A 21,713-nucleotide genomic window follows, 5' to 3' on the forward strand; every position below is an offset into this window, starting at 1 on the left:
TATTTTTTTTTTTGATGGGTTGAAATGGTATGGTAACCCCGCCTGCGCTAACGGGATATGCTGGCGGAGCACTAGTGAAAGGTGATATATGAAGATGAAAACATGCCAGTTAGTCCATTATGATGAATTTATCAGAAATTAACCATGATAACTTCCAGGAAGAACCGCGAGGTCGGCCTGGCTGGGTATATTACTAGCAATGAGATTCTCAGTCTTCATTACTAACGATCCCTTTCCCTCCCTAAAATTTCCAATGGTATTCAACACGATGAGCTAACTGACCTGCTTTTTTTATTCTTTCCTATCATCCCTCACTGGTGCTCTGCCAGCGTATACCGTTAGCGCAAACGGGGTTACCATTCCATTATCATCCAATATAAAAACAATTACAGCCTGCGTTATTAGTATATGCTAGAATTGGGCTATTGTAGGCTAAATTGCAATAAAAAAAATTTTGGTTACTTGGAGTAATATTTGGCGAAATCCATTTTATTTAGTAACTGTTAATTTCAATCTTCTTGAAAAATGATTATATTTTGTTTGTTGTCTCATAACTTCGTAATTTATAAAGATTTGGAAAATTCTTTTTCTATCTAGGAGGATTATTCTTTCAGTTAAAAAAGGGAATTCCCCATAAAACTTCCAAAATCTGAAAGTATTTAGTAGCTTAGTTTTTGAAATCAGAATAACCGGTTTGGTCAAGTTAGTGGTTTTGTGGAAACATTATTTTAATTATGATTCAATAGCCAAATATATAAAATTATAGCAATATTAGAATAGTAGTGATCCGAGGCCGGTTCGCACTTGTAGATAGAATTTTCGAAAATAATGTTTAACTTGTGTACTAAATAATAACGTAACCTTCTAATCCTATAGGTGAATTTTTAAAATCGGGCGTGTCGTTTTTGAGTTTATACCTTAAAAACAAAACAACAACCAAATATTTCCTCTTTATAATATTAGTAAAGAATGATATTCCGATTTAAGCAAGAGATTCTGAAAATAAAACAACTGCTTGTTCTTAAAATTATTCTTACATTATCTTAATCCTTCACATTTTATTATTTCCCTCTCGATATTATAGTCTTTTTTTTTTTGACATTTAAATAACATATACACTGAATCATTTTCTTTTGTAAAAGAAACTAAACAGGAAATATAAGACACAATTGTTGTACTTAATTAAACCTGGGCTACAAAATTTTAGACGGAAACATCATACTTATTAATTTCAGTGAGCAAAATGTTTTCCTTCTCTCTTATAAGTAGGTAAGTGGTAAAACCTACAATATTTGCTATTTGCAGCCAAGATCCATTATATTGTACATCCTAGACATTATCGATTGCAATATAAAATTCTGTGAAAGAGTTATCAACGATAAGTTATCACTATGATTTTGAAACAAATTGAATCAAACAAATCGTCGCCCAACTTTATGAGGGTAGGTATGTAATAAATTTAAATGAAATGATGATATATGAGTCACACATGTAGTTCCAGATATGAATTATAGTGCACCCTTACTTATAGTCTAGTGTATTAAACATAATATGAATGCATATAATTTGTACCAGGGACATAACATATATCCATGATATATAATAAAATATTTGCATTTATTTCTTTACATATAAAGTATATGTACAGCACTTATCATTTCCAAAAGTATGTTTCAACGTTAAACTATGGATTCAAACCAAAGTCTACCAATGTTTGTGGTATCTATCTATTTTCAATGATCTTATATTTATTTGCAATATAACAAGGTAATAAATAAAGTTAATAAATAAAGCACATAAATTTTTTATTAAAAATTTTACAACTACCTATTTCACATTTTAAAATGTACAAATTTTAATATTTTCAAGTCGATGATAGTTTAAAAATAATTTTATTAGATGTTTTACTTTACTACGAGCATAAAAGCACTTTTAAATAAGAATAAAATACATTGAAAATGGCTTTAAATATTGACAGTTAACGTAGATGTTATCAGACTTTGGTATGAAAACTTTATGATTGCGATTAGATCAGATGAATATGAATGGGTACATAATTTAAAGTTTTATAATACTTTTCACACCCAATGGGTGAAGCCATGAGTACAAGCTATTTGCTCTCTATATTATCAAAATATCCTCAATTTACTACTCCATAACACCATCTAGTATTAAAAATACATTACATATTGGGCAACAGCATACAAAGGAAATTTTGATTGGATTGTTTTTAGTGAACCAACCAAACTGAAATAGAACTGTTAATATTACTTACCTACTATTACAAGAGTAAATGTTATACTTGATCTAGTTATCATTACTTTAGAGATCTGTACAGCTGTTTTTATTATTTGACATTATATATGAATATGTTCAAATGAAGTGTTTCAACCGACACACAAGGCATTATATTGTCACAGGTCTTGTCCAGTGTCCTCCCAGGATGCGAGAGACGCCTTGCAAAGAACCGTGTGAGTACATACGCACCTTTTTAAGGAGTCAAGTCCACTTACAAAATAATCATTAATACTCCAATGTATATCGTTTATGTAGGTGGGGTAGGTAGCTTTGCACTAGGTGTAGTGCTATTCTTGTGCAGGTCATGTCTGTTTACGAAGAGGCAGTGTCGTATGGGTAGTTTAATCTACACTGCATTGTGTAAAAACTCGCCTATACTTGTTTAAAGGCACGAAAGTTAGCGTCGTCGTCGTCATAATCAGCGTTGTCATATTAGGCTTTTTTTTAGCTATTTTCGGTAAATAACGATTTTGTTTGTAAAATTTTAGAGAAATGAAATTTAAAAAATTTTTAAGAAAAGTGAAATATACTTGGAGGAAAATGGGTAATTTTTTTGACAGTTTTGATACTTGTGAACCATACAAATACAATAAGTACAACAAAATATCTACCAGTAAGGCAAAAAAACAGGGTAAGAAGTAAGGGGGACAGATATTATTCATCACTCACTTTGTAAATTCGTGGCAAAACGTAATGAAAATCAACAAAAATTGTTAATTGGTTAAAAGTTAACGAAATCATATAGATTAGGAGAAAAAAATGCCACAATTTGGTAAAAATCAGAAATAGCATCTGGTAACCCTGGTCATAATCATTGTCTAAATTGTTACCTTTCCGCCAATACAACTCTTGTCTACACTTCATAGAACATATCCATTAGAAACTAGTTACACTATTTTACAATATCTTTTATTTGCTTTTATAACTTTGTATTGTAGACTCAAATGTTTCAACAATTTTTACGACTCAAGTTATTACTATATTACAGAATTAAAAATCAATATATTTTGTTGGGTATTTAAATTTTTAATATACCTTATTAAGTATTAACATGCTCAAATGTTCATATTCAGTTAATATTAACAGAACCTACAATTTCCATGCAAATTTAGTATAACGAGTGAATAATTTCCTATTGTACCGTTTCATTTACAAAAAAACGCACATATTTAGAACATACAGTTCATTATTATAAAAAATTAAAATATGAAATTCATTCAATCAAACTCTAGGTTGTCTCTAGTGCACGAAGTCTGTAACAAACAAGTTGGGGATACCTATATTAATTTATAGAGGTCTAAAAGTAGAGCGAAGGGTGTCTCGCCAGTCGCGGAGACGTCGAGACATTCTTGTGGCAGTCGGAGTGGGCCGGAGCTGACTCGCTGACCGCAGGCACCGCTCTACGCGATTAGCGCGCGGCCGGGGCACGGGCGCCCCTCTACCGCACTCAGTATGGAGAGTAGTACATGCCGCGCCTGTAACCTCTGCAAATATTATATACATCTCATCGTCGGCGTCCTTCAGGCCATTCCCAATTGTTTGGGGTCGACACAGCAGGGCTTTGACTACTATTGTTGAATTAATATAGGAATTTACTTGGGTAATACACAAACACACACATGGCTATACTTCTTTCTATAGTACTTTAAATTTAATAACATATTTATGTGACTCCTGGATGCGTAATTTACTATTACCACAATTACCAAATAGTTTAATATGTAGCTTAGCTTTGAGTATTCTATCCACTGGTGTTTTGTACTTTATTTTGCATCGATGCCTTGTACAATATTCTGATAATAAAAGAAAGGGCTGACATATTGTTTTCTACCATACAGATATGGGGGCACATATCTGAGAAATGTATTTATACATTTTCAAATCCTGGAATAAAATAGGCAAACCCTTCCTTTCCGATGGGTGTTATAAGAGGTTACTAAGAGATCTTAATAGGCAATGGATGGGTAGCAGTGTCCCTCTTAAAACATTAATAAAGCCTAAGCTTGCCAAGCGCAGAAACTGCTGGCAAAACCTCCCAATGGCAAAGGCAGGCTATGGAGGTTTATCTTCAGTAGTGGACAGTTAACGCCTGATATGATGATGACTTTTAAATCATGAGGATTTCTTTTTACCTACTGTTTTATATAAGTATATCCATACCCACATTATCTATCACCTAATGTTAGTTTTTAATATTATTTTTACCTACATACATGATAAATAAAATGTAAAATTACTAAAAAATGTGTGGTAGGTAAAAAATATTTTAGGTAGATTAAAATAAAACGTCATTTAAAGTTGGCTACACGTACGTGAGATCTAGCATGTTGCACAAAAGGCAGAGATAGAAGTCACAAGTAGCTCAAATAACATCTAACAAATTTGTGGATTAGTTAAAAATTACTTGTATCGATATGTAAAGATTTCAAGTACTACAATAATATTTTAATCTTACGGATGTGATTTCTTGACCCTTTCTCTCATACTAGGCCTTTCGAAAATATCACTTAAAATGATGATTTTATCAATACCCACACGACACAATCTAGTCGAAGAAGCCCAACAATTAATATCTAGTTAGTTAGTTAGCTTTATTTTTTTTAAACATCATACATATAACACAGTAAAACGCCCAGTTTAATACAGATACACAATACAAAAAAATACGTGCGCATTTACCAGAGGGAGACTTTGTACAAAAGTCGTTTGCTTGGGCACCTCTGTTTCATTCGTGTTTCTGATGTGAAGCAATAGTTTCTGAAGTGAAGTATACTGTTATATCCATGTTACTGCTCATATTTATAGGCGATGGTTACCACTTTCCATCAGATGGGCCTTCAGCTTGTTTGCCATTCTAAGTTGTATAAAAAAGATTAGGGGAGCAGTCGCGCAAACGTTATAAGGTAGAAGTGCATTTAGCGTTACACAGATTATCAAATAATAAGTAAGTATGTACCTGCCACGACGTACGGGCCGGTAGCCCGAATAGTATGGTGAGAAGCCACCACGGAAGGAGCGACCGCGGCCTCGCATCGCTCGCGGCGGCCGGTTTGTCGTCGACAGCCCAGGTTTGTTTGTACGCTTTGGCATTACCTACAATAAATCAATAATGTAAACAGTATATATAATACATCATATTCACAATTCTTTTTTTAAAGTTAACACGCTATTTAATTTAATAATAATTTAATAATTAAGATGACTCTAATAATTTTATAATTAATATTTCCACATCTCAAAACAGTCAGGTTTTTCTGCAATACAATAGGCTCTGGAAGCCTAAAGACTGTTTGTTTTTTGTTGGGAGCAAACTAAAATAAACACAAAAATGACAAATAATAATAAAATAAAAATAATATATACTTTTATCTGGCGTCCCCTGAATAATGAATCATCCATTGCCATTGCAGTCTGTACACTGTCTTTGTCACCAAATTCTATGTATGCAAATCCTTTTGGATGGCCATCAAATTTATTGCATAATATTGTAACCCTAAAACAAACAAAGATTGTAAAACTTAGTAGTACAATTAAATATTTATTATATATAACACCACAGTTATAAACGCTAAAATTATTTCAATTTATATGAAGACTTAAGTCACATTAGCAACAGTATATGACTTATGACTCACCTGATGATATTACTATTGATATTACAAACTGCTGTACTGATATCGTATATTATAGAACGGACATTGACGAAAGTTTATAGATAGATTCCAATGCCACTCAATTTGTGTTTTATCACTCCAGAGGAACAAGATATTCCTCGTGTTAGAGCTTGCACTGATTTCACCCTTCAGACCAAAACAATATTTGCTTTGAATATGGATTGGAATAAAATTAATGGAATTAAAGTGTGCACTCACCTGTTGATGGAACCACAACCATGGAAATGTTGCTCTAGTTCCTCTGCAGTTGCCCCATAATCAACATTCCCAACATAAACTGATCTGTTATCAGCTTCTATCTTCTCCTCCAATGACATATTTAGTGGACTTGCTGCAATAATTGTTAATATATGAACAAACTTATAATAAATGAACCAATAACCATTTACAATATTTTATATGTAAAATTTATTTCTTCTTTGGCGGTTGAAACATTTAAAAACAATCTTGGCATATCTCTTTTATTAAAATTTATGAATTAAAAGTACCACAACAAACTCTGACTGCTTTCGGAAATAAAATATTTTTAATAAAAATTTTCAAAAGTTTTGTCATATTAATTATGTACTATCGTCATAAGAGTGTATACAGCACTTCTACAATTAACACATATCCAAAGATATCACATTCATTGTATGACATTAATCTGTTGCAGTTGTATGTTATATATAATAAATACATAATTAAATATCACCCTCTTTAGCAATAGGGTAAAATGAATAATAATAATTTGATTGATATGTTTATACCTATTATTCTAATTAATTTACATAAAAGATAGAAAAAATAAGAAAAATACAATGGTCTTACTTAATCCAGGTGGGCTACCCATACTCATTTGCTTGTCAACTTCAGTTTGCATTTGTTTGAGTTTCTCCGCCTCTTCCTCCATTTCTCGTACCCTAGCTTTGATAGCTGCTAGGTCCGGTACTTCAGCACCTGCAGCCTCATCACCACCCTAAGACAAAGTATTAAACTAAATAGGAAACACTTTTCGTTATCTATAAGTTAGGCCTACAAATTACTTCTAATTCTAAATGCCATATTCAGAGAAGTTCATTAAAAGAACACTAATGAGATATTACTACGTTAATTATCCACTGATGACCATAGCCTTCCCCTAATGGGGAATTTTGTCTATTGTTCTGTTTTTAATGAGATATTATTTAATGATAAATAAAATTGTTAATTTACATACTAACAAAATTAGTAATTATCATTAACAGTCCTTAATGGATGTTTTCATATTTTTCCATGGAACAATATAGTATGATTTTACTGTCACGATTCAATGAGGGAGCAAAATGTATGCATTTATATGGAGACATTTTAAGCATTCTCTAAGATAATAATGTGGTTGTGCACTATCATGGTACTACCATAAACTTTACATGGCAGACCTAGGCTCTACTGTAAGATCATCGCGGCATTTTTACATGTGTTTTTTGTACATGTGGGGTGTGTATATCTACACTGGGGGGAAGGGGCCAGGCCCATCGTTAGCAATGAACCTTGCCAGATCGACCTTCACATGGCCCCCCTTGGAAACCATCGTACTGCCTTTTCATTCTCATCTATTATCTTTCACTGGTGCCTCATCAACATATATCATTATGTCCACACTGCTTCCTACATACCTCTTAGTGGGATTCCCTTTACTTTAAGAAATTAAATGTGAATGTTTTAAAGCAGGATATATACTCACTCCAATAATTTTAACTTTTTCTGTTTTTGGAATAGATGAATAGTGGACTAGTTGAGAAAATAGGGGATATTTATTTTATAATACTAGATAGATAGATAGATACTCTTTATGGTTCCCTCTAGTGGGGTATACATAATTTGTACATAAAATAAATATATGTATATAAAATGAATATGTTTATTTTTTATATATTAATATAAAATATTATTGCCAGTAGTTGCCACACATGGCAGGCAGGCTCTTATTAAGCCATTTATTAAGACCCCTGAAATTCACTTATAAAATATCTCCTATATATAGATATTGTCTTTTTTATATAAGTAAGATTTTGATTTTGTACCTATATTGTATATTATCTATTATCCCTTTATATTATAATTTCTTTTTTTTTCTTTTTAGAATCAATGTTATTTATCAAACTAGACATATAAAAATAATACAAAGCACATAAATCATTTAAAAACATTACTTAACACAATACTATATTTTGAGTAAGTTGAAATTTTCACAAGTTTGTATGTTTAATATGTATCAATGTATATACCTATCTATTTATTATATCTGGGAATACTGAACCAAAATTAACAAATGACATATCATTCTTACTCTTTGGCTTAGGTCAAAATGACTTTAGTTAAGTAGGTTATGTACTGTATAAGTTACTATAATTTTTTAACTACCCCACAGGAACTCTTCAATTTTCTGTGATTAAAAGCATTTAAAGTGTTGACCAGGGATGTAAGGTACCACCATGCAAAATTTCTTTTAAATTGGTCCCCCAGTTTCTGAGATTTGCCCACACAGAGAAACAAAAAATTTTAAAAATAAAATTGGTATTCTATTTCATCCCCTAGACTCAGTTTTCAGCATTTTTTTTTTCTATGTACAGAAAGACATATAATATGACCTCTACAGTCTAATTATATGTATACATATGCCATTGCATACTTACATACATCTTATGCAATTCTTAATATGCAAAATAAGATTGTATTCCATAAAAAAAAACTTCAATTGTGGTAAAACCAATTATTTTTAATTGATTTTAAAAAATCTCTATGGGACCAATCTGTAAGTATATCATTCTAGATAAAAAAAAAAGAAATTTCCAAATAGGTTTACAAATAACAGTTATGAGGTAACAAACAAAAAAATTACAATCAAATTGGTAACCTCATTCTTTTTTTATGTTGGTTAAAAAAAATCACAATCCCAATAATATATATTAAATTGAATTTATAGATTTTAAATACAGTATAAACAACACAGAATATGGTTTTAATAGATGATAAAGGAAAGGTGACCTCGCCTGTGTTACCTGTGTATGCTGGCGAGGCATTAGTAAATGATGATAAACGAGAATGAAAAGACAGGTCAGTTAAGCCATCATAGTGAATACATCTAGAATGCAGTATGATGATTTCTGGGGGAACAATGTGAAGGTCGGCCTGACTGGGGTTTATTGCTAGCATTGTGACAAATATTCAGCATTACTAACAATTCAATTTGCATTTGGCACCCCTTACAAGATTTAAGGTGTCATGCTTCTTGAATCTTCACTAGATATTTCACTATTCATAAAGGTTGACTGGTCGATAAGTATTTTATCCACCTTTGCACCATATTATAATTTAGTCAATAAAGTTAATTAAATAAATACTAACAAGCTTATTTTCTAGAAAACCATTATAGTAAGAATGGTATTTATGAATGTTATATGAATGCCAGAAAAAACATATAACCATGCTATCAACGAATGAGTTAAGGAGAAAAACGAAACATTTAGATCTTCTGCCTAATCTAAGGAAGGGACCAGACAAAATATACACAACAAAAAAAAATAATAATAAAAAATAATAATCTCTGATGTAAAAGCACACGAAAACATAAAATTAATGCTATGAAACTGTAATACGCAATATAATAATAAATAAAGACTGTTTATTACTTCAATTCTAAAAATATTGTGGTAATTAACTAGATTAAAAAAGAAGTATGAAAACTACCCATTTAAAAATATTTATTTTATAGTAATTTAATAATTCATTAAAAAAATAATTACTTACTCCGAGGCTGTTGTCCGTCATGTTAAGGGAACCGTTGGTGCCGTCTATGTGATTATTATCAAGCGAATCTAAATAGTCGTCATTTTCTGCCATGTCCACTTACACGGGCGATCATCAATTTCAGCACTTTGTAAATGGAAACACTAGTTAACCTGAAGAAAACGTCTTTTCGTTATTATCATTATATACAAAATAATTTTAATAGATACGAAGCCGTTACTGTTACATATCTGACCGACGTACCGGTAACCAAAATCTGCAAAGCAAATGACCTACTTGCAAAATATGATTGGCACTGTTCACTTTCACACACTCAAATTCTTTATCTTTTATATAAATTTCATTATCATCTTATTTTAATTATGATATTTTGAGATTTGTTTTGCAAGAATATTTAGAAAATATACGCTAAACAAACGTTTGACAAATGATTTGACAATCCAAGCAAACCAACAGTACTTTGACAATTAAAAAAAAAACACTAACAATTTGTCTATTTTATTTTATCTATGGTTGTACGTTCAGGAGAGAGAAAGAGAGAGAGACATTGTAGTATGATGGCGCCATCTAGATGTTTTAAGGTTTTCGTATCGGATTTCTTTCCCTATTTAATTTAAGTTAACTTAATGTCATCTTCGGGATATTTCCTAATTTGCTTCATTCTTCAAAGATTTATAATAAAAAGAGTTCATTATATTTAAATTGTATATTGTCATGTCAACTGTCAATGTCAACACCAGCCTTACAGCAGAATTGAAACTTGTCAATAATTTTTATGACAAAAATAAATAAATAATTCAATTTCATTGAATGTTTATTATTATCATAAATTTTAAATAATTGGCTTCTAAACTTTGATGCTTTTTACTCAAGCAGGTGGAGTATTATTCTAATTATGTCTGCAGTCAGTCCCGAATTTTTAAATTATATCAAAAAACTTGAAGACAATGGTGACAAACTTACAACTGGAACACCAATAGAACCTCTGCTTGAATTCGAATTCAATGTATGTATGTTTTAACTTATTTAATAGTTTAGTCTAAAAGGTTATATAAAAAATGTGTTTTATCTTTCAGAATTCTACATGCTACGTTTGCAACGGTTACTATGGCCCTAGTTTCGGGGAACCGGTGTGCGTAACTTGTCATTCATTTTTGTTTCCTGATTTTCCATCATATCTTCCAACTTCATACTTCTATAGTGAGAAGACTGATGACGGTGACTCTGGGAATGATGAACCATCTGATTTAAACTACAGTTCAGATAGAAGAATCAATAGAACTTGTCCACTTCCTGCATGGTGGAATTACAGAGTAAGTACACATATGATAGTCATTTGTACCAACTATGATATTTACTAATATTATTTGAATTATAATACACTATTTATATTTATGCTTAGACTTATAATACTAAAGCATTAAAATTTAAATAATTTGAAACTAATATTTATTGAGTAATGGCATTATAGATTACAGGTACCTAGTGTTACAGTCTTCCATAGGCTATGTATATTATCAGCTAGGCATAGTTTAAAATATGTTAATAATTATAAATAAGAACTTATTTTTAGAATATTTGGTGATATTAAATCAAATAGATTTGATTCAATAACATCAACTAAATCTTTGATGACCATACTTTGTGCAGTGCTACAATCTGCACCTCAAATTTCCTGTTCATTCTTCTTCCTTTTATTCTAAATACTTTACTGTCTAGGTAGTTCACCAGTGGAACTCACTACCTGCCTGTATTCTCACTAGCACTCAAATTTTCACTAGCTTCAAAACCTCTGTTTAATTGTACTGTCTCTCCCTTTAGTACTATTTTCCTGTGTTCTTGCTTCATCTTCCTCCATCATACTCTCCTGTTGTGTTTGTCTGCTATAAAGTATGTATATATTTATGTTTGTATATATATATGTTTGTGTATATATATGTACTTGTATATTTCTCAATGTCCATTTTATATACTTCTCATTAAAATTTACTCCACTTATTATTTTTAAATGATCCTATAAAGTGTAAATAAATAATTAAATCACTACTCTATAATTATATGTATAATATAAAATATATAAATTCAAAACGATTTCTTAGAACTCATTAGATAGTGAGACTAGTCCTGAAGATGAGACTAGTCGAGCAAGTGGTCAGGGTGCAAGTGGCAGTGGAAGTGGTGGTAGTGGTTCTGCCAGCGGTAGCGGTAGCACGCGGCATATCGCCGATGGAGGTGAAAACACTGCTGGACAGGGCCCCCCACCGCAACCCCCCAGCTTGGCACGATCACTGCAGGCTCTATCTACACCACGACCACCTGACAACCTCGCTCCGGGGCTAGTTGAACAACTACCTTCTGAAGGTTAATATTGAATTTCTGAAAGTTATATACATATACAATAAATACATACTAATATAATGATAAGACATTTTGTCATAATTCAATTTCAATCTTTGCTTTTTTAGATAATTTCTGTGACTGATTACTTGTTACATTTACCTATTTTCTTTTTATAAGGTCCAATTAATTTTTAAACAACTTAAAACAAATGAGATTCTCATTTTGGTTTTAATGGTTAAAAATTTGATTTTTTTTTTAAGTTTGTTATCTAATAACTCTGACAGTTGTAAACCTATTACGAAAATTATTTTTTATTTAAAAATTTAAAATTGAAACTTAAATTTCTTTTTTATGGAACACAATTTAATTATAAGGACAAAAACCATGTTTAGTGTATCAATAATAAAAACCTATTCTTGACATTGTTTTTGAAATGCTATCATAAAGATTGCAAGTTGCATTAAAAGTGGTTGTATGATATTGCAGTGCTGCTGTGCATCTTCAGTTACCTGGACGACATGTCGCTGTGCGCGTGCGCGTGCGTGTGCGCGCGCTGGTGGCGGCTGGTGCGCGCGCGCGTGCCGCCGCCGCGCTGGGCACGCTTCGCCGCCGCGCGCTGGCCGCTGTTCCGGCCGCTGCTCGCCAACCAAGACTGGCACAAGGTATGTATATACACACACGGTATATATATACATTACCATGTGCTAGCTGCTGATTGGTTTTCACAATTGTCTTCCAGAAGGGCTAACTTAAAATCTAATGTGTTTTATGTTGTGATGCCATTAAAAAGAGGCCTGTTTCATAAATCCTGATTCAACGTGTTCTAGTTGCAGACAAGGCTAGTAATATAATAGGACATTGAATCAATTTACCTAGGTGAGGGAGGGGGAATTGTTATTAATGTGGACTACCAGTCCCATTGCTACCAATATAGTCTGTCAGGACGACCTTCACACGGTCACCCTGGAAACCATCATGCTGAATTTAAGATGTATATATCACGATGAGCTAACTGACCTGCCTTTTATTTTCACCTATCATTCCCCACTGGTGCCTCGCCAGCGTTCGCCATTATCATTCATTAAAAAAAAAAACTTTTCTATCAAATTTTAATGTATTTGTGTAATTAAATTTAAAATATAATTTAAAGGCATTTGCTTGAGTACCTTTTTCCTATTCAAATTCAAATTCAAATTCAAAAATCATTTATTCATGTAGGACATTTTAGCCGCTTATGAACGTCAAATTTTTACATTATAATTTTATATTTACCCTACCGTCCAGTTCGGTATATAGATCCAATTGAGAAGAACTGGCAAGAAACTCAATTGAATTACTTTTTTTTTTAAAGCCAGTTTATTTACAATGTATATTTATATAGGTGTCTATGTCTAACATTAAATGAAAATTCAGTGCATGAACAACTATTGCCATGCACACTCGTCATTCAAGTAATCGTTTAGTGAGTAATAGGCTTTGCTCAGTAAATATGATTTAACAGATGTTTTGAATTTATTTAAGGGTAATTCCAACATATCCTTTGGTATCTTATTGTAAATTTTTATACCTATTCCCATAAAAGACCTATTAACTTTTTCTAAACGATACTTGGGGACAGCAAGTTTGTCTTTAAATCTAGTATTAATATTATGAATATTGCTGTTTTTTGGAAATAAGTCAAGATTTTTATGAACATATAGAATATTTGAATATATAAATTGAGAAGCAACGGTGAGAATATTTGCCTCTTTGAATTTCTCTCTTAATGAGTCACGACTCTTCATACAGTAGATCGCTCGAACGGCACGTTTTTGTAATATGAATATATTCTTAATATCTGCCGCTTTTCCCCATAGTAATATTCCATAAGAGAGTAAACTATGAAAATAACTAAAATAGACTAATCTAGCAGTATCAGTATCAGTGTACTGTCTAACTTTACGCACGGCAAAAGCTGCTGAACTTAGTTTCGCTGCAAGGCTTTGAATTTGTGCACCCCATTGTGTTTTATTATCTAGTGTGATTCCTAGAAAGACAGTAGATTCTATAAATTCGAGAGATTCGTCATTTAATTTAATATTGCAATTAGTATTAAAACTTTTAGATAGAGAGAAATTAACACATTTTGTTTTTTTAGCGTTTAACATAAGATTGTTAGTTGTAAACCAGTGCAGGAGACGCCGCAAAGCACTATTTACATCGTCATAATTATTAGTCATTCTATTAACTTTAAAAATCAATGAAGTATCGTCTGCAAACAATACTATGCCGCATCTATCCTGCATGGCATATGGGAGATCATTAATGTAAACTAGGAATAAAAATGGACCGAGAATAGATCCTTGAGGTACACCCATTTGCACAAGTGACCCGTCAGACGTAGCGTTGCTAATCTTCACTTTCTGTATTCTATCAGATAGATAAGATTTTATTAAATTTAAAGCATTGTCTTTGACGCCATAAAAAGCAAGTTTTTTTAGCAATGTATTATGATCAACGCAATCAAAAGCCTTAGAAAGGTCACAAAAAACACCTATCACATCCATTTTAGTTTCCCATGCAGCAAATACGTGTCTAAGCAACTCTGCACCTGCGTCTGTAGTTGAACGACCTTTGGAAAAACCGAATTGACTATTGTGGATTAAATTATTTAAATTGAAATAACTGACAAGTTGCATAAGGATTATTTTTTCAAAAATTTTACTGAGTGCTGGGAGTATGGATATAGGTCTATAATTTATTGGGTCACTCCTATCTCCAGATTTAAAAAGCGGTATGATTTTACTAATTTTCATTATGTTAGGAAATTTACCTTCATCTATACATTTATTGAAAATAAAAGCAAGAGAGGGCGCAATAATTTCCATTATACTATCCAGTATTTTAACAGATATACCCCATAGATCCTCTGTTTTTTTATTATTAAGTTGTTTGAATATTTTCATTATTTCTACTGATGATGTATGTCTAAAGTTAAATACAGCTGATGACTTGCTAACATTGTCTGTTAGTAAAGTTTCAGCAGCAGACGGGGAAGATTTTAGAGCCTGTGTCGTAATTAATGGAATATTAGTAAAATAAGATTCGAATGTATGCGCGACCTCTGTGTCGGAATTTACCAATTTGTTATTAATATTTAAAGCTATTTTGCTATTTTGAAAATTAACTTTTCCAGTTTCGCTATTTATTACTTTCCAAGTGGCTTTTATTTTATCTTTAGATTTAGTTATTATTTTACCTAAATAGAGAGACTTAGCTGTATGACAAACCTTTTTAAATATTTTCGAATAAGATTTTACATGTTCATGAAATAAGGGATCGGATATATAGCTTCGTTTTTCGTAAAGTTCGTAAAGATTAGCCCTAGACTTATAAATACCAAACGTGGCCCATTCACAAAACTTTGATTTTACACTAGTTGAAAATGTTTTTGTTTTAAATTCACTGCTAGCTTCATGTTCAATTAAATTAAAATATGTTCACATACAATGTCCGGGTCATATTGAGGTACTATGACACTAGATATTTTATGTTCAATTTTATTTTTAAAACGTGCCAAATTCTTTTGTGTTATTTGTCTGCATGTAATTGTTTGAGTCCCTTTGGATCCCTTAGTTTCAATTATAACTTTTTGTCCGTAATGATCAGATCCAAGACAGTCGAAATTCATTTTCACCTTTACTTCACAATTACAAAAAACATTATCTATACAAGTGGCAGAATTTCCTGCGACCCTAGTGGGTTCTAAAAAAAGATTGTGCAAATTAAATGATTTAAATAAGTTAATCAATCTTAAGCTTATTGAGCATTCCGATAATAAATCAACATTAAAATCGCCACATACAAATAATGTTTTATTCCTCCGTGCGACTCGTCTCAATGCTTCCTCCATAGCCAGTTCAAAAGAATCAAAACAAGCCGATGGCGGACGATAAACGCAAATTATTATACAAGTAACTAATTCTACGCAAGATAGTTCAATTGTTTGCTCAATAGAAATATTTACAATGTCTTGACGGTTTTTATATTCTACATCATTTTTTAAAATAATAATTGACCCGCCATGAATGGCATTGTTCCTAGCAAAAAAACTAGCTATATTATAATGTTCAAAAGGACAAATTATTTCATATTGTTTAAGCCAATGTTCTGTCAGACATAACACCTGTACATTGTTAGATTCTAAGAAAAGACTTAATTCTAATTCTTTGCTGGAGAAGCCACGAATATTTTGATGAATAATGACCATATCCTGTGGCTTAACCAATGTCGTAGATGTTAGTTTAAATTAACACATGTCACATTATTAGTATAATTACTAATATTACTAATTAAACCCGTTATACTACTTATAATGGGATCATAAATGTTATACGCTAGTAAACTAGCAATAGTCTTTTTTTGTTTTTTAGGAAGATAAAAATTACCTCCCGTCATATAATAATTTGTAACAAATTTGTTACTTTCAAAATAAAATATATCATTACAATGATATGTCATCGAATAAATTAAATTATTTATACTATAAATGAACTTATTCTGTTCATTAGTCAGGGATTGAGAGTAGGGAAATGCGCATAATAATATTTTACCTATACCAAGCTCCACTATATTATATAATGATTTTATTAAATTAACTATATCAGATTTGCGCATATGCAAACAATTCCCTAACGCTATTACTAGGGTCGTGTGAATATCATATTTTTCATTTACTATATTTTTTATAATCTTATATATACCTGATCCCGGAAAACAATTATTTATTACTTGTTGCGAGAGGCAGTTCGATAATAAACTACCTAAATCCTTGCCAAATTCATCTGAATAAACAATTGTTCTCCTGATGGTTTCATGTACAGTGCTGCATTTATTTACTTTTGTACTGTTTCGTGTGGGTAAACATGAAACGTCTGGCTCCGTGACGGATGAGATATCAATGTTCAACTGATTATGGTGGGACGGTTGGATATAGTTATCAGACTCTGGTGAATTACAGTGACATCTATCCGTAAGAGAAACAAACCGCTCCATGTTGTAGTTACCCAATTTTATTAAATTATCCAACTGATCAGAATATTCATGTATTTCATTCTCAGCTGATTCGTATTTCAAAGATAAATTGGACAACGAGTTCTCTAATAGTTTAATTTTTTGTGATAATTCATCTATTTCTAAATCTTTGTTATATATTTTTTCTTTACAATTATTTAATTCTATTGATAAGTCAATTTTTTGCTTCCTAGTAATAATTGATTTTAAACACTTTTTATGACTTTTCACTAAATTTTCTGATTTTCGAATAAATTTATTTAATTTTACATATTTTTTTAACTTCTTACTACTATTAATAGGTACTTTATTAGAACTATAGGAGCTTGGTGTATTTGTCAAATCTATGGTCACAAGGGGCAGAGCAGATGTTTGATCACTAGTAGTATTTAACATTTCTGTATACAGATCCATGGTCTCGTTATAACTACTCAACCGCCTGTGATCCAACAAAGATTTATTTTGTGATTGAACTTCCTCAAGGTGCCGCTCTAGATGAGTGATTTTCTGCAATGCTGACTCATATGTGTCTCTGCACAGATCATATTTATTTACAATTTCTTGAAGTTTTTCTTTTTCGATATGTAGAACTTCAAAGTCTGTACTGATCTTCACTAGGTCATTCTTCAGAGCCACATATTTATCAGACATCAACTTAATTTCAATCTCACTTTCATCTCGTTCCTGTAATAAGGCCTTATTTAATTCATTGGATTTTTTTAACTCTAAGAGTGTCACCTTGAGCTTAGCATCAAGATCACATGCTCTGCGGGACATCATTTTTAATTATTATGTTAAATATCTATGAAACAAGACAACAATGAATATTATTCAATAGAAGAAATACAGTGTTGAAAGTGCGCTATTTCCCTTCAATAAAATAATACAATAAATAATTTAATAATAAATAAATAAATAAATATTGTTAGTAAAAACTTTAAATACCAATACTGTTACAAAAAAAAATAATTAATCTTATATATTACCACTACAGTAAATATGTCTTAATTTGTCATATGATATCTAGCAATGGCTATGGATTACTAATATTGTATTGTTATTTAATAAAATACATAAGTTTAGTTTCGTACAGCTATTTGGAATATATTATCAATATGATAATAAATAAATTTTATGAGCTGTAATTATTGCAATAATATTTTATGTTAGTGGGTAGTATTTTTTTTTTTTCCTCTCAACAACAACAACCGATCTTCACTATCGAATATTTGACTTTAATATTATTGTTTATTTGTAAATGGATATAGTAATAGTGAAGTGTAATAACTGTATTTAATTATTAAAGGAGTCAATAGAAATCCAAGACTTCTATTGTAAATTACCAATACTTTGACAGTTGGCGGTCCCACAAATTTTGTAACGTAGATTTCTGTCACAAAGAAATCACAGATTTACACACCAACAACAATCGACGTTACTTATGACCAAAACTCACTGATTATATACACTAGTATCGTTATTTCACAAGTAATAAATTAAAAACAATAAATAAATAAGAGCCAACTGACAAAGACTGTTATCGGCAGTGTTGCCAGAGAGAAAAGTTTTCTACCGTGAAAGTACCAGTTGTGTTTGCATGGCTGTGTTTCAGTTTGGGGGATGGGATATGGCAGTGAATTTACAGGGTGCAGGGGAATAACACCTGAGCCCTCAGGAATGGCAATGCATGGGGGTATCATGGGTGAAACAGTATACTTTGTTATGTCCATGGTACTTACATGGTTCACGTCTATAGGCGACGTACCACTTTCCATCAGGTGGGTCGTCAGCTTGTTTGCCATTCTAAGTCGCATAATAAAAAAAAATCTGCCCTAAAAATCCAATGTTGTAAGCAACTTAACTGAATCATATTACACGAAGCTCAGATCTATTGTTCTTGTTTCAGAAATACCAATCACTGGTGGAATCATGTTTCTGTCGTAATTGTCTTGTGCAAATGTGTGTACAAGCACAACCTGCTGGCGAAGAGAATGCATGGCGGAGGAACAGGCTTCGTAACGAACTTAAGGTGATTTAGAAACATATTTGACTTATATAACTTGCTGTAAATAATATGTCTGTATATATAACGAATTTTTTGTCTTATATTTTAATGTATTTATTTATACTTCATTATACATACTAATAAATACATCAAGATATATGACAAAGGAAAGAAAATAAGCAAATGTACAAGGGTGAGTTGAACTCTGCTAAAGTTCTCTTACTACAAACCCAAAGTGGAAAAGAACATCAGTGTCATTATATAATATACACTAATGAAAACAGTCGTTATTTTTAACCATATCTGTGGACATATATATGCTATTTTTTATTGTTACTTGCAATAAATTAACATTAGTAAGAAACTCAACATCAATGTTTATAAATTTATAATTTCATAGATGTTAAGAAATGATCCCCCAGAAGGTATAGCAGCAACACCTCTGGACCCAAAATGCTGTCACTGGCAGGCCAGCGTCACGGGACCTGTGGGATCTCCTTATGAAGGAGGAGTCTTCTATTTATATATTCAAGTACCCTATTCGTAAGTGTGCCTACAACTACAAAATTAATAAATTTATTAATTAACTAGCGGCCCGTCCCGACGTCGCGCGGGTGGACATTTTTACATTTTAAAAAGTGGCCATTAAGGCTGCACATGCGACTGAAGCTTAAAAATGGAGTAACTTCTCCCGTTTTCGTGATGAAAAGTATACTATAACCTGCCCAGGAGTACGTACAATTATTCTTCGTAAAGAATAATTGTACCAAGTTTCGTTAAAATCCATCAGGTAGTTTTTGTTTCTATAACGAACATACAGACAGACAGACAAAAATTTTACTGATTGCATTTTTGGCATCAGTATCGATCACTAATCACTCCCTGATAGTTATTTTGGAAATATATTTCATGTACAGAATTGACCTCTACAGATTTATTATAAGTATAGAAGATTTAATAATTATTTATTTTTTAAAGTCACACTAGCTGACTTGACAGACATTGTTTTGCCTCCTACCTGATCCATTATTTTTTGTGAGATAAAAGTATTCTATTTTTCAAGTTGAAAGACACCAATGCACATTTACGAAACTTTATTAAAAATGGATAAGCGGTTTCAAAATTTGCGTAAGTGAATTTTTTATAAATTAAGAAGATAGTAGTCTTTGTTTTCAATACTGTAAATATCCCGTTGTAGATAGAATATGTAATAGATGTGACTTAACAATGACGTGTGTGTTACCGCCTTCTTCCTTCCGCGTGGTCCAGGTACCCAATGAGCCCGCCGGTGGTGCGGTTCCTGACGCGCGTGCTGCATCCGAATGTGTCGCGGCACGGTGACGTCGGTATCGACTCCGTACACCACAACTGGTCACTAGCTCTTACTGTCAGCAAGGTGCTCATCTCTATACAGAGCCTACTCACCGACCCATATACTGCTGTGAGTTATATAATTATATATTTCTTTCTTCCATTCTCTGAGGAGGGAGGGCATCAACTTCCTTAGGTGCCAGAGACCCTTTCCTGACAATAGGATGGTAATTTTATTTGTGACATGATTTCGTAAAAGTCTACTCTTAGTCTAGTCTATTAATGTAAATGAAACTAATTTTTCAGGTATCGTGTTTCTATAATTAGTTTTAATCATATTCATACTTTTCACAGAGGATTTGTGAATTTATACTTTCATACAAGCAGATCAATAAGTAGCACCAAATATTTTTTTTAATGGAATGGTAGCCTCGTCCACGCTTTCGATATACTCTGGTGGGGTACTAGTGAGGGATGATAGATGGGAATGAAACAGGTCAGTTAATTATTATTTAATCAAGTTAAAATTAATTATTAATTAATCAAGGTACGACCTGATAAGGTATATTGCTAACTATGGGGTTGTTAGATCCCCAATACTAACAATCCCTTTCCCCTCGGCACCTAATATTAGCTATGATTGAATTTCAGAATTTTCAAATTACATACATTGTTCGATAGGTATGCATGGAACCAGAAGTTGGCGAGATGTACGTACGTAACCGACCACGGTTTGAAGCTCTTGCGCGGCAGTGGACCTGGCGTTACGCTATGCACGATATACTACCATATTGAAATACTATGGAATCTATCCGACCTTACGAGTGATCTTATTTGAATATAAACTGAATCAGATGTAAATATAAGAATAGATGTTGGAATGCGACTATGGAGAGCGGTTAATAATTCCCTGTGACTATATAATATTTTGACCATAAAATGTGTTTATAAAAAAATTATTTATTATATACATATATATGTTATATACTGTCTGTAAAATATACGTATATTGTAACTAAAGCTCAAAATACAATAATATAAAACAATGTAGTTTTTTGTATTATTTTTCATTAAGATTTTTACTTGCTTTTATTATGTAAGTTAACTTCCTTGTAAGTTCCTTTTATTATGTAGAATAACAGTCAAGCTGACGGCCCACCTGATAGAAAATAGTAATCCTTTGATCATTAAATTCCTTTAGGCGCCTCTTACAATATAGCGAAAGGGGTAGTCCAATTCATACCGTGACCATAGAGCAGTTT

General features: G+C 32.0%; 2 protein-coding genes across 2 annotated transcripts; one reads left to right on the plus strand and one right to left on the minus strand.

Annotated features, from left to right (window-relative positions):
• Nucleotides 1-1,015: 1,015 nt before the first annotated feature.
• On the minus strand, nt 1,016-10,205 carry LOC113521693 (polyadenylate-binding protein 2). Its single transcript, XM_026907317.3, has 7 exons — nt 9,987-10,205; nt 9,744-9,895; nt 6,783-6,930; nt 6,171-6,303; nt 5,662-5,791; nt 5,255-5,391; nt 1,016-3,782 (listed from the first exon to the last, which is right to left on the minus strand). Exons 2-7 carry the CDS (start codon nt 9,834-9,836, stop codon nt 3,746-3,748), a joined length of 678 nt encoding a protein of 225 aa, XP_026763118.1. The 5' UTR covers nt 9,837-9,895; nt 9,987-10,205; the 3' UTR covers nt 1,016-3,745.
• A 277-nt stretch (nt 10,206-10,482) lies between these two features.
• LOC113521740 (uncharacterized) lies at nt 10,483-21,501 on the plus strand. The gene is made up of 8 exons (XM_026907388.3): nt 10,483-10,749; nt 10,820-11,056; nt 11,843-12,104; nt 12,570-12,745; nt 19,042-19,164; nt 19,541-19,683; nt 20,410-20,581; nt 21,133-21,501. Exons 1-8 carry the CDS (start codon nt 10,639-10,641, stop codon nt 21,244-21,246), a joined length of 1,338 nt encoding a protein of 445 aa, XP_026763189.2. The 5' UTR covers nt 10,483-10,638; the 3' UTR covers nt 21,247-21,501.
• Nucleotides 21,502-21,713: the final 212 nt, after the last annotated feature.

This window comes from Galleria mellonella, unplaced genomic scaffold (assembly GCF_026898425.1).
Source record: "Galleria mellonella isolate WM207_F2 unplaced genomic scaffold, CSIRO_AGI_GalMel_v1 utg63, whole genome shotgun sequence".
NCBI lineage: Eukaryota > Metazoa > Arthropoda > Insecta > Lepidoptera > Pyralidae > Galleria > Galleria mellonella.